Genomic DNA, 13,069 nt, shown 5'->3' with positions numbered 1-13,069 from the left:
TCTGCTACTGTGTTTTTGCATTGGCCTGGTATTGATTTACTGACCACTCAGGAGGGCAATTTAGTTGTCATTACGCGAAGAAAAAAGCCAACCAACCAGCCAGCTAGCCAACCAATCATCAATGCAAAGTGCCTCTAAAAAGGACATTAAGATACACGATATCCCTTAAATGCGTTTACACCGTCACTTCAACTGATGTAACCCCTAAATCTTTTAATAGAGCGGCTTGGATTGGGAGCTATGCTATTCTGTATATCTGTTTGCATGGCCGCTTTGATTCAGTACTCCTGCAATTTACATGGGATTAATTAGCACTAACTACCCACCAGCTCCCCCGGGAAGTCGCCTCGTGCGCCCAGGTAAGCACGAAAGGTAGTTTGGCCATAGACAAATTCAAATATGTATGTTTTTGGGGGCGTAGACGGATAGGAGCGTCCGGCGATCATCGACCTCGGAAATGGGTAGCTAATGGCTTTTCAGCCGTCTGCACTGGCCAAGTGATATGAGTGACGAAAAAGTATCTATGTATCTATCTATTTGCGTGCCCGGTACGTTTACGTGTGTACTCAACGTGTTTTCCGGCCATAACCACATGGTCACCCGGAGCAACAAAAACAAACCGAATTATGGCACCCGCAAAGCCATTAAAACGACCATGGGGCGATTCGGTTCGATTGTGAAAGGATTCTCCGGTGGCGCTGCACGTGTGGGGATTTGAGAATTGCTTTCCTGAATGAGTGGCGAGTGCAGCCAGGGGTCGGTCTATGGGGTCTACTGAATGGGGTTTATCGATTGCTCCAGTTTCTTGGAGCATGCCTTGCAGTCTGCGAGCACATGTAAGTGCCTGTAATCAACTCCTGATGACCTTCGCACAAGCGAACGCAATTACAACTGGGCTGGAAAATCGACCAAATTATATACATATAATACATACATATATACTCAATTGGACTTAGAGGTAAATTAGTCTTTAATATTTATGGGCAAAGGCTTTCCTCTTCCGAATCGTTGGTTCGATTCAGATTCGATTTGGCCTTTTGGAGTCTGACGTAAATCGCCTCAAGTAGATCTATCTGGTAAACATATGTGGCAACCAAAATATACATATCTGCGACGCTATTAAAATTTATTCCGCCAGCCGCGACGGCGTCTAAAAATACAACCGTAAAAATACATGGGAATAAGTAGGTATTTTGGATTCATTCCAAACGAACTTACTTATTTGCGGATTTCATATAAATTCAACCGCAGGAATGCCCAATGGAGTGCATGCTATATAAAAAACAATCTTTGCCGAGCCCAAACAGAACTAATTATATGTTGTATGTATAGCTGTAGTAATCCCAAAAGGCATGGAATCCTAAATTAAACATTCGCTAACAACTGGCAATGAGTCGGGGAATATTTCCCCTAATGAGAGGTGATAATTTTGACCCGACTGTAATGAGTTTGAGAAACAGAGCAATATGTCTGTGCTAGTACTGCTTATCTGGGAAAGGTAAACAGATACGAAATAGAAGAGAACTCGCGACTGTCAACGAAGTGTTTTCGCTTCTTTAAGTCTTGAGGGGGTACAAGTCGCATCCTCAAGACGACAAATGTGTTCACACACAATCGATACCGAATTATTGGCAACCGACCAACATTACTGTGTCATCGTTTGTTCAGTTGGCCAGCGAGCGGAAAGCCCGCATTTCCTGGAACACCTCCACACTTGGGCTCGAAATTAGTAATGCTATGCTTGATTACCATTATATAAGTACAGGGTGAGTCAAAGTTGAGCTGCAAGCCTCATCAATTTCCCAGACAGATGGAAAGCGCAGGCAGCGTGACGATATTGCCAAGTCACTTGCTTTAATTTGGGTTTATTTTTAGCACAACATTCCTTCTTTTCCCTTCGCCAATAATTTAATTAGTTTCAGTTTGGCAAATCAAGGCAAAAGTGACAAAAATTAATAAAAGAGAAAACTTTTCACAGCCATTCGAGCATTTTGGCAACGAAACGATCGCTGATCAGCTGGGAACTAACTAAACTACACGAATAGAATGTAAAATGTGTCACAACGATGACGAACTGGTGTTTACCTTCAAGTCTGTGGATCTGCTGGTTCCCCCAAGCGCACCGATATAACGATGACATCCCACTGAGTGCTAAACGGTTGGATGCCACTAACCGATTCGATCTGCAAACCCCTTCGATTTAAGTGGGACTAATGCATTTACCAGTAAATTGGTTCGCACATGCACTGCAAGTGCGGCTAATGCCCGATAAAAGGGAAAATAGTCGCCAGAAGAGAGCGGCCCACCGACCGATGACGGCAACGAATGTGAAGAAAACTGGTCTGAACAGCATTTGCAGTTAACAACAATTGCAATTGTTAAACAACAGAAAGAGCAGTACATTAACAATGAGACGATCGCGAGAGCAAGTGAGCACCAGAAAACAGCAGTGCGAAAGCGAATCGACTTTCCATAGCGTATCCATTGAGTGAATGATAATAAAACAAGCTTTTAAATTGTTGCTTCCACGCTGAATGGGGTTTTACATGGAAAGAAAATACGACTGACTTCCGTTTTCTGTCAATTATTTCCAGGATTCAGTTGCATATTTGTTGCCAAGTACTTGTGTTTACAAATAGTTTTCTGTGCTGACTAATTTCTAAATAATGATATATGCGTTATGCATTTAAATAAATTCCTATGCTGCTCCCACATAAATGAATTCATATGCTGAACATTTTTTCACTGTGTCCGTACATTTGGTACATTTGATTGGACAGCTGCTACTCTTCATTGGTCGCAAACCATAGCATAGCCACAGCATATGAAAATCAAACGATAAATTGACGTGGTAGCACTTATTTTCCCGCACATATGTGTGTAGATATATGGAACAAATTGTTGGCTTTATGGTGGTGGTTGTTATCCATGCAACAAATGTCGCACCGATAATTACATTTGACCTTTAGCGTTGCGGGATTAGTGGGATTTTTTAAACGCTATCACTAATATTCGAAAGCGTTTTGTGTGACGGATGACTGTGCATCACTGAGATCACCGTAAGCCTCTGTTGTCGTACACTCAGACTAAATATCCGATATCCAATATTTACTTTTGCCAGTTAACAATTCGCGTTGGCTCAACACGTCGACCTCGTTAACCGGTCCAAAAAGCGCCTATCCGCTGGCACGACTTTTTGCTTGGCGGTTCGAAAAGCGACTGAAATACTGAATAGCTGAAAAAATGAGCAGAGAGCGCGTCGCCGAGTGGCGAAGCAACAGAGCAACCCAACATCAAGTGTTTGCCTTGGTGGGGTGAGGCGTATTTTGATTTTTGTATTTGATTTTGCGGGCGGCGGTTCGTTGCCAGACCGCGGGAAGTAAGCGTCCAAGAAATCAATTTAAGCTGGCTTTAGCCCTTTGTTAATGGTTTATCTAGATTTACATGCACGCAACTCTCTTGGTAATTAGTTATCACACATCTGGATGTCAGAATTGGAAGGCCAAGTGTCACGCTGATAAATGATATGAAAGCATCAACTAAACGTTAAACAAAAAAAAACCAACTGGCCCATGAGGGGATCGAACCCGCGACCTTCGCGTTATTAGCACGACGCTCTAACCAGCTGAGCTAATGGGCCATGTGTTAACTGCTGCAACAGGCGTAGCAGACTGGAAGGCGTACCAGACTGAAAATGGCTAAAAAAAAACATGTTTAATACATTTAAATTGCTCATTAATTAATCAATTGAATAATATCACTTGTTAAGTTCTTTTCTTGGAATGTGTGCATATAATATTGCAAAATGTCCTAACTAACTAGCTAGTCAGAAATTAAGACATGGTTATTGTATTGTTTAAATCAGCTTATCATTTATTTAGACATATATAAAAAAGTTTTAAAGAATAAAAAAACAATTGACTACAAAAAACTAATAAAAAAGATTTGTCAGAAGTGGGATTCGAACCCACGCCCTCAGAGAGGACCAGAACGCTCATACACTTTCGTTCAGAAAGTAAGATTTTCAATCTTGAGTCTGGCGCCTTAGACCGCTCGGCCATCCTGACATATGGTGTACTGGTGTCCGATTCGCTTGTTGTCTGCACGAATACAGCGCGTATATCAGTTCTAATCGTAATATAACAGTTGCCAATATCGAAATGTAATTCTTCGAATTTCTGTTAGCTTCGCTTTTTACTGAAAAACGCTTTTACACAAAGTCTAGAACAAGGCCCATTAGCTCAGTTGGTTAGAGCGTCGTGCTAATAACGCGAAGGTCGCGGGTTCGATCCCCTCATGGGCCAACAAAATTTTTTGTTGGTAATAAACCACAAAATACGAAACTGAAGAAAATAGTCATATTGTCTAAATATTAGACTTTCTTACCAATAGGTTATAGTTTAGCAATCATCAAATTCATTATCTTTAATTTTATGGATAGAGATATTGCGACAGACATGGCTTGGCTGACTTTATTTCAGTCACAAAAATTACAATAAGACATTTAAATGTAATTCCTCACTAGTTTTTTACATCGATTACAGGAGTTTTTCATGTAAACGCTTCCACCTTAACATATGTTTTATGCCAAATATGTTCTAAAACGCGTCTTTACATTCAAAATGTATAAACATATATATATTCATGCATATTTACATATGTACATATTTTCAAAATTCCTTGTCGAATATGGTCGAGGCAGTTATTGTTACTGTACTGTCAAAACATAAAGCTTAAATATAAAAAATAGGCTTTCGTTCGTCTGTTGATAATATTTCCTTTCCACTTTTTTTAACAATAACCTAAACTATTTTAATTTTTTGCTTACTTTTAAATAATAACCAATTAATTTGTAAACTTTTAAACAAAAAGCTTAAATATTTTATTCTGTTGGCTTAAATACATATTTAGACAACAACCAACGCAAGGCCCATTAGCTCAGCTGGTTAGAGCGTCGTGCTAATAACGCGAAGGTCGCGGGTTCGATCCCCTCATGGGCCAGATTTATTTTTTTTTTTTGTTATTTAAAAAAATTTATTTATTTTTTTATAAAGAGCTAACAATTAATTAAAATTACATATACGGAAGTTAACCAACGAAAATATAGTTTTCATTTACACTCATTTGGTTGAGTGTAGGAATTGCGAAGCAAGAATTCGAAGAAATCCTTATATGTAGTTTAAAATAGTTTATTTCCAATTAGTTTTAGAAATTATAGCTAAAGAACTCTTAACTTGTATTTATGTAGATAAAGTTATATGTATGTTTGTATGTATGTTTGTTGTGGCGATGAATCCTTACAGTATGCCAATCTCTAATATTCATACAAACTGAACGGTGAAAAATGAATTTAATGCATTTATGTATACACCAGGTTTTAGACTTCTTTCTGGTCACGAATCCGTGAAATAACAGGAATTCTCCGACGTTGAAGTCCTACTTCACCGAATCCTTACTTTAAAGACCATTATCGCATTGTAATAAACAAAATTTGTTATTAAATTTTTATATATTAAACAAATGGTGTTCTAGGACGCTAAAAAGCTTTTTACTCTCAAATAGTCTATGGCAGCCCAGAACGCATGGCCCATTAGCTCAGCTGGTTAGAGCGTCGTGCTAATAACGCGAAGGTCGCGGGTTCGATCCCCTCATGGGCCAGGATTCTTTTTTATTTTGAACATCTTAATTTCTTTGGGACTTGGCATTTTCATTTTTCAGTCGTGTTTCTGAACAAACTAATCTTTAACTGTTGGCAGATTCTTTTTTTCTGCAAGAATGCACCATGTATAACAGTTCTATAACCATTCCGCTAGGTGTTAAATTTGACTTTTAACATAGCATACTGTTAGATACAATTCTTAACAGTCATATTAGAATTGCTATTTAGTAAAAATCGCATTTTGCCGCTCGGTCAAACATGGCCCATTAGCTCAGTTGGTTAGAGCGTCGTGCTAATAACGCGAAGGTCGCGGGTTCGATCCCCTCATGGGCCACGACTATTCCTTTTTTATTACATATTTCTAATGCACTTTGGAAATTAAAAAGATACTATAGATTTGATGAGAACGTGTCCCGCAAGCTTTTTGTACAAAACCTAGATAAGCAAGGCCCAATTATGGGCGGCTGCTAATGTTATCTCATGCCGTGCATGCTTGGACAGCAAGTGTCCTGCGATGATGTCACATAATGCCGGCAAGGATGATCTAACGTGGTCTATTACTCGCAAGGCAGCTAAGTGAAATGTCAATTCAATTTACCATCAAGGATGATTGAATTTCCCGTTCCTTTAGCTAGCACGACTTCTCCGCGTGTGGGGTATCTTAATTTGCTTTGGCAATCAAGCTAAACGTTTTATTGAACGATCTTATCTTCGCAACGAGTTGAAAATGCTTTTAGACAATAGAATGGCCAACAAGGAACATCCTAATTTATTGGGTAGTCGCTCCAATTTGTATTTATTTATATCACACTAGATTTTGGGCGCTTGCGAAACCAAGTGTCAGGATGGCCGAGCGGTCTAAGGCGCCAGACTCAAGATTGAAAATCTTACTTTCTGAACGAAAGTGTATGAGCGTTCTGGTCCTCTCTGAGGGCGTGGGTTCGAATCCCACTTCTGACAAATATTTTTTGCATCCCCAAGAATATAACATTGTTTTGACGAACTACGCAAAATCATTTTAATAGTATTTAGATATTAGAAATAGCAAAACTAGATAATTACTTGTAGTTTAAACTCTTTTACTTTTGCGAAATAAAATTGAAACCAAACTATTTACCAAAGTAATGTTTATATTATAAACATATAGTTAGCATGAGAAGATGATTAAAAGGATTTCTTATTGTTACTTTTATTGGCCATTAAAAGTCGCCGTATATGTCTACATTAGGATAAGCCGAATTTTAAACAATACAGGCTAGTAAACTTATTGCCTGGAATTACGTTTATAGCATAGTAGCCTGCTCACACATATAGTGACAAATTTAGTTCTTACAAATCAATCTCTGAAGCGAGATTTCAGTCACAGATTGAATAAGTTGTATATTTTTTACCAATTTAAGCCATGTCTGAAGAGCAACCATCGAGCTCGTTGCTCAAGCCCATTCTAATCATGAGGAATGAGGAATTGGACGGAGCAGGAGATTGCGTCGGTGAGGAGTGCTTGAAGCCCAAGAAGCATGTCACCTTCAACCGGGTGGTGGAGTACTTTACCTACTCGGAAACTTTGACCAGCTGGAAGAGACGCCTTATGTCCGACAACGACTTGGTAGGTACAGAAACACCACTCACATGAATTACCCATTGATTCTGTCTACGGTCTGCGGGTTTTCCAGCGCCGGAGCATGCCGCCGGAGTCGAAAACTTGCTTCACAAAGCGCTAGGCCAATTTATGACTCCGGCTCACCACGTTGGCCATATTGCAAAACCAATACTGAACAAGAATGAAACGCTGACGGAAGTTGTTAACTGAACGTGACACTTTTAACCTAATTGGAAAATAAACGACAGCTCGAGTCCTGCCGGAGAAGCGGATGTGGACTTGTCCGTTGTTTTTAATGCATTTTCCGTGTTCTACGATGGGCAACGAAGTCGAGCAAATGGTCAATAAGTTATTCATGATTTGTACGTATTTATATTTTTGTGAGTTCCTATATTAAAAGCATAAGCTAGTGCACAGTGGTGACGACTCTTTTGGCCTTCGTGTTCATTCAGAGCACGTAAGTGGGCATGCAATTTACAACGCTTTTTGCGCACTGAACGCAAGGAGTAATCTGTATTTGAAATATTTACAATTGGTAAGGCCCAGTCAATCGATGGTGGGTACAGAGAATGGATTATTGCCCCATTGAGACGTCAAAACAAGCAATCCTACGATAAGTCTAAGCTCTGCAACTGACCTATCTCACCGTAACAGCTAGCTAATCGATAACCAGTTGGCAATTAAAAGCCCCCATTATCCGTCCACCACCTGGAGACAATTGCCGGATGATGGGCCTTTGGGTAATCAGCGATTGATACGATTGAAATATGGCCATGAAATATGTCATTTGACACCCTTATCCGCACGGGCCATGCCCAATCTGTGGCTATAAAAGCCCATCAAGCGCAGTTAGTTAGCCATCCACAGTTGGAGAGTGCTACCGCAAACATGTTCCTTCAAATAGCAACTTTCTTTGCCCTGCTGGCTCTCACGAGTGGCGCAGTCATTCCCGTTGGTCTGGAACCCCAAACGTCGCTGGGTGGCCGAATTGTAGGAGGCACAGCATCTTCCATTGAGGATCGTCCCTGGCAGGTTTCTCTGCAGCGTTCCGGATCTCATTTTTGCGGAGGTTCTATTATCAGCAATCACATCATCGTGACCGCTACCCACTGCCTCGATTTCCCGACCACGGTCTCTAATCTGCGGATAAGGGCTGGCTCCAATAAGCGAACCTATGGTGGCGTTCTCGTCCAGGTGGCTGCCTTCAAGACACACGAGGGATACAACCCCAACACCAAGGTCAACGACATTGGAGTGGTGCGTCTGCAGACGAAGCTGACTTTTGGCTCCACCATCAAGGCCATTACGATGGCCAGTGCGACACCGGCTCACGGATCAGCAGCTAGCATCTCAGGCTGGGGCAAGACCTCCACCGGTGGCTCCTCGTCAGCGACACTGCTCTTTGCGGACACGAAAATTGTGGGGCGCACGCAGTGTGCGAGTTCCACTTACAAATATGGTTCCTTCATCCAAGCAACCATGATCTGTGCAGCGGCGTCGAACAAGGATGCCTGCCAGGGTGACTCTGGCGGACCTCTGGTATCCGGAGGCCAGCTGGTGGGCATCGTCTCCTGGGGACGGGATTGTGCCGACGCCAATTATCCCGGCGTGTATGCCAACGTTGCCGAACTGAGAGATTGGGTCCTTCGGGCCCAGATGACTGTCTAGCTTATGTTAAGCACAATAAAATCGCACTCGTAGTACGTAGTTTAACTGCAGCTGGCAGGGCTTTTATTTCTACTACTGCTTCCGCTCATTTACTGCTCAACAGCAGTGACTTCTGAATCCAGTCCCCAGAGCCGGTCCTCAGAGCCAGCACACATGCGGCAGCAGGACGTGCCCTTCCTGTGGGCCACGCCGCTCGTTTGGCTCATGCAATCTGGGTCAGTCCACAGGGGTTGGCCGCCGGGTGGGGCCTTCAGTTCTGGCGGGGAATAGGGGCGGCACGATGGCAAGACAGTTACAGCGTTTGCATACTCAACGACCAGTAAAGTCGGGTGACATATCTGTGACATGGCTGGGAATGACATGTAAAATCTCTGTCTATTACATTTACACGCTTTTATTTAAAACCAAATTTAAGTTGCCTGATTTGGTTTCAATAATACAATTTTTGGATGTCATTTGCTACATCGTTTTCTGCTGATTGTTTAACTTCCTCACTGCTTATTAAGTTCTAAATTATTTAAACTTCCTTTAAGTTACGTATTTCTGTTCGTGTTCTGTATGCAGTGCATGTGCACTTCAAATTGGTTATCTCAAATTTTCCTGAGGGTTTTAAGCGTTTTACAACGTTCGATAGTCGTCATTTAAATAACTAATTTATAGCTAACAATAAATTCTGAATGCAGAAGTGCCTGATAATGCCGTGCAAACATTCTGTTTGCGTTTTGTAATTGCTCTTTTAAAGCTTTTTTAATTGTATGTCAACGGAAAGGTTTGTGCACAAATACATACAAGGTGTTGTAAATTATTTATTATATTAAACAGTTTCTATTTCCATTGGCATATTAATAATAAATAACAGTCTTAATCGTTATGGAATACTACAGTTCATCTGACAGATTTATATCAACTGACAAAAGTGCGCCATAGTATAAGTAGTTAAGTAGAAGCGAAAACCATCTTGACCTTCCAAAAGCGCCAAATCTAGAAAATCAGCACAGCATATGTTTGCGTATATTGACCGGGCCAATTGAAAGTGTACGGTCTATAAGCAAATGAAGTAGTTAGCAAACAAATCTCCGGGAGCTACTGGCAGTGAAAAGCCGCACCCTCGCTCCACTGGGCCACAGACCACGGGGCGCCAACTTTATTGATCCAAAACGAGAAACGAGAAGGCGACAGGGCTTAAGGAGATGCCCGGCCCGGCCCCGCCCGACGAACAAGCAGCATCTACGGATGGTGACTAGCCTATTGACTATTGACTAGCCAGGAATTCTTGGGAATCCATCATCTACGCCAAGCCCGCACTCACCTTCGTACTCCGTACGCTTCCTTCGCAGAAACGAGGCCGTCATTCGCAGTCCACGTTGTGCCAGAACGGAAACCCGACTCTTGCCGCTCTGACGTGACAGTATGGAGCCCTTGGAATCCTTGCGGTTGGACGACCGACGACGGGAGGAGAGTGTCCCGGCCACGGAGGTGGACACCGAGGCAGGGGGCTGCAGTCCAGAGACCGGGGTCACCGGCGTATTGGGCGTATCCGAGTCGATAAAGCCGAGGTTGCTATTGGCACTGTTCAGGTGGATGCTGGAATGGTCCGGCGGACCGCAAAGCGTAACACTGCCACCGCTGTGCACACTGTGCGAGACGGAGGCGGCTAGCTGCTCATCCAGGCCATCGGAGGCCCTTGGCGTCAGGTGTTCCAGGGACTCAAAGTCTCGGTTTATTGCTGGCGGCATCGAGTGGCGGAACCACGAGTCCTGCCGCTGCTGGGCGACGCGTTGCTGCCGCCTTCGCTGGCTGGCCGAAGATCCCAAATGGTTCCGCAAACATCCATCGGGATCGTCCCCAGATCCATGGTCCGGACTCCGAAGCTCCAGGCTCTGGCGCTGGTAGCTGCCCGACATTCTAAAGGCTATTCCAATCAGGAACTGGCTCCCAAGGCACTACTTGGTCAGTATTCTAAGTCTGCAGGCACACTCAAGGCACTTGTGGCTACCAAATTGCTCTCCAATCTCGTTATGTAAGCTGTTCAACCGCTGGTTTGGTGGGTGGTTCCATGGTCGCCTCCAAACCGACTTCCTTTACCCAATTCCCTTGCCCAATTCGTGGGCCTTGACTCTGACAGGTGTTGAGAACCGGAACAACTGCCGAATCAGACGCTGCCATTAGTCGAGCGACTTTAAAGGCCTGGATTCCGGCCAGTACATCAAAAATTCATTGCAGTTCTGACATTTAGGGGTAATGGTGTTTGCTTGTCACGCATATCAAGTCGAGGCGCGCTTTTGCTTGCGGAGATACAAGTATCTATATACTTTTAAGTGCCTTCCTTTCCTATAATCGAACAGAATGGTATCGCACTCTTCGAGCATAAATCTGTGACAGTCAAAATAATTAAAGCGTCGCTCACGGCGGAAACCTTCAGATTATCGAACTTCACTCACAACTCCAAGTGGCACAGCAACTGCAGTGCTAAATTGTGAATTTACACCTCTCCAATTACGCTACGCCGTAATTGCAAAGAGTACGAAAAGGAGCGGGATTGCGGGGCCGCTTTCAACGATTTCCCATGCCAAGGGAAGGCAATTGGTCCTGGCGGAAGCGCCGCGGAAAAAAGCACGTCCAAACCGAACCGTAGTCAAAAGCCAACTGCGGATCCTTCACGGGCAAAAGGAAAAGGGACATCAACTCGCACACAGCCGCATTCGGTCCACGGATACGAGTGCCCGAGCCCTTTAGCCGAACTTTCCCGATTGTGGACTATGAAAAGTTTTCAAAAATATATATGTGTCGCTCAGGAATACCCGCTTCAATGTGGGCCACGCTACGGCACTAAATAAACTACGAGATAAATTTGGCAACTATGAAAGTGAGGCGACTGTTTATATTTTACATTTTTCAGGCGAGAGCGCACTAGCTTCTGCCTTTGGCGCTCAACTTGATTTCGGCTGCAAACTGTCATCGCGGCCCATTAGCTCAGCTGGTTAGAGCGTCGTGCTAATAACGCGAAGGTCGCGGGTTCGATCCCCTCATGGGCCACTTCGATTTTTTTCTTGATTTTTTTTTTTATTATTTATGAAAGCCATGTGGAAGAATTGGTATCCAGGTGCTCGTTAAGTAATCTTATCGTCGTACTGTCAGAGACCGAGATTCAACAGTTCATTTATAAATATTTGCTGGCATATTCTATTTTTGGGGCGTTTTCAACTTGTAAACTATTTGGACTCGTACACTATTACTTGGCTATGACGAATTTTAAAGAGCTTTGGGAGGTATTAATAGTTATAAGTGACTTCGTTAATAAACATAATATAATGCTGTACCTTATCGTTTACTAACATATTTTTAGTTACGGTGACTAATTTGATAGATCAGGTAAAGTAAACTTTTCGAATTTTATAACCTGATTAGTTCATTTGGTGGTATAACTGTTAGCCTGTATAACTGTATACCACCCTTATAAACTAATAATAATTGACTATGTAAATGCATTGAATGTGCAATGTGTGTAAGTATGACTACATTAGACAAGCCTGCAGTTTGAGAGCCGACAGCTTAAAGATTAAAGAAGCTAGGGTCTGAAGGGCTTGAGGTTTGGGATTACTTACTGGTATTCAGGAGGCCGGGTTCGGGTAACTCGCTGCGGCGAAACGACAGTCGAAAGCGGAAAATGGAGGGCATTGCTTCTTGGCGAGCAGCAACTGGTGACCAAACACAAACATCCGAGACAGAATTGCAGCGGGGAAAAGCCAAGAAAAGCGGCCGTTGTTTGGCTTCCGTTTGTAGTTGCAATTCCACACAATCCGTTCAGTTCAGTTCCGCGAAGAAGGCGAAATCATTTATGGCAGCAAACATAAATGCTAAACACTACACCGCACTAATATTTACGCACTGATAGATTGCATGGCGTTCTATTTGAGCACAGTGAATAATGTATGTGCATAGCCTGCGTTCATATGTACATATGTACATATATTTATTTTGATAAGGTGGTAAACAAAGCCGCAAGCAAGGCGATAAGGTGCTCTTACACCGTTGCAAGCTTTCTTCTCTAACTGAACTTGGAACCCAAATTGCCTTAACGGTTTATGGCTCTATAGTTATGGTAAACACGAGTCTCGATGCTGCTTTTTGTTTTTTGCCAT

General features: G+C 42.7%; 3 protein-coding genes and 8 non-coding genes across 22 annotated transcripts in view; 8 read left to right on the top strand and 3 right to left on the bottom strand.

Moving 5' to 3' along the window:
* Nucleotides 1–13,069, bottom strand: part of LOC120446964 (phospholipid-transporting ATPase IA) — a 24,959-nt gene extending 11,890 nt beyond the window's left edge. For 4 of the 12 annotated variants that reach the window (XR_005615901.2, XR_005615900.2, XM_039628222.2 and 1 more), the window contains exon 1: nt 10,237–10,971. Coding sequence is in view for 7 of the 12 variants with exons in the window: in XM_039628222.2 (XP_039484156.1) it covers nt 10,237–10,831 (595 nt within the window). In the remaining 5 variants the exon portion in view is untranslated. Of the gene's footprint in view, nt 1–2,085; nt 2,260–3,112; nt 3,220–10,236; nt 10,973–12,532 lie in introns of those variants that run through there. The other 8 variants (XM_039628230.2, XM_039628226.2, XM_039628225.2 and 5 more) reach the window with 6 other exon arrangements.
* On the bottom strand, nt 3,567–3,640 carry Trnai-aau. Its single transcript has one exon. It is a non-coding gene; the product is annotated as a tRNA-Ile (tRNA).
* On the bottom strand, nt 3,947–4,067 carry Trnal-caa. The gene is made up of 2 exons: nt 4,030–4,067; nt 3,947–3,991 (listed from the first exon to the last, which is right to left on the bottom strand). It is a non-coding gene; the product is annotated as a tRNA-Leu (tRNA).
* Trnai-aau lies at nt 4,231–4,304 on the top strand. Its single transcript has one exon. It is a non-coding gene; the product is annotated as a tRNA-Ile (tRNA).
* Nucleotides 4,928–5,001, top strand: Trnai-aau. Its single transcript has one exon. It is a non-coding gene; the product is annotated as a tRNA-Ile (tRNA).
* On the top strand, nt 5,585–5,658 carry Trnai-aau. The gene has a single exon. It is a non-coding gene; the product is annotated as a tRNA-Ile (tRNA).
* Nucleotides 5,920–5,993, top strand: Trnai-aau. The gene has a single exon. It is a non-coding gene; the product is annotated as a tRNA-Ile (tRNA).
* Trnal-caa lies at nt 6,499–6,619 on the top strand. The gene is made up of 2 exons: nt 6,499–6,536; nt 6,575–6,619. It is a non-coding gene; the product is annotated as a tRNA-Leu (tRNA).
* On the top strand, nt 6,954–7,678 carry LOC120446967. Its single transcript, XM_039628235.2, has 2 exons — nt 6,954–7,265; nt 7,333–7,678. Exons 1-2 carry the CDS (start codon nt 7,062–7,064, stop codon nt 7,378–7,380), a joined length of 252 nt encoding a protein of 83 aa, XP_039484169.1. The 5' UTR covers nt 6,954–7,061; the 3' UTR covers nt 7,381–7,678.
* Nucleotides 8,109–8,977, top strand: LOC120446965 (trypsin alpha-3). Its single transcript, XM_039628233.2, has one exon. It carries the CDS (start codon nt 8,148–8,150, stop codon nt 8,925–8,927), a length of 780 nt encoding a protein of 259 aa, XP_039484167.1. The 5' UTR covers nt 8,109–8,147; the 3' UTR covers nt 8,928–8,977.
* Trnai-aau lies at nt 11,890–11,963 on the top strand. Its single transcript has one exon. It is a non-coding gene; the product is annotated as a tRNA-Ile (tRNA).

The sequence above is a fragment of the Drosophila santomea genome, chromosome 2R, assembly GCF_016746245.2.
Source record: "Drosophila santomea strain STO CAGO 1482 chromosome 2R, Prin_Dsan_1.1, whole genome shotgun sequence".
Lineage (NCBI taxonomy): Eukaryota > Metazoa > Arthropoda > Insecta > Diptera > Drosophilidae > Drosophila > Drosophila santomea.
Note: the sequence above shows the minus strand (reverse complement) of the source record. Positions and strands in the feature narration are given on the sequence as shown.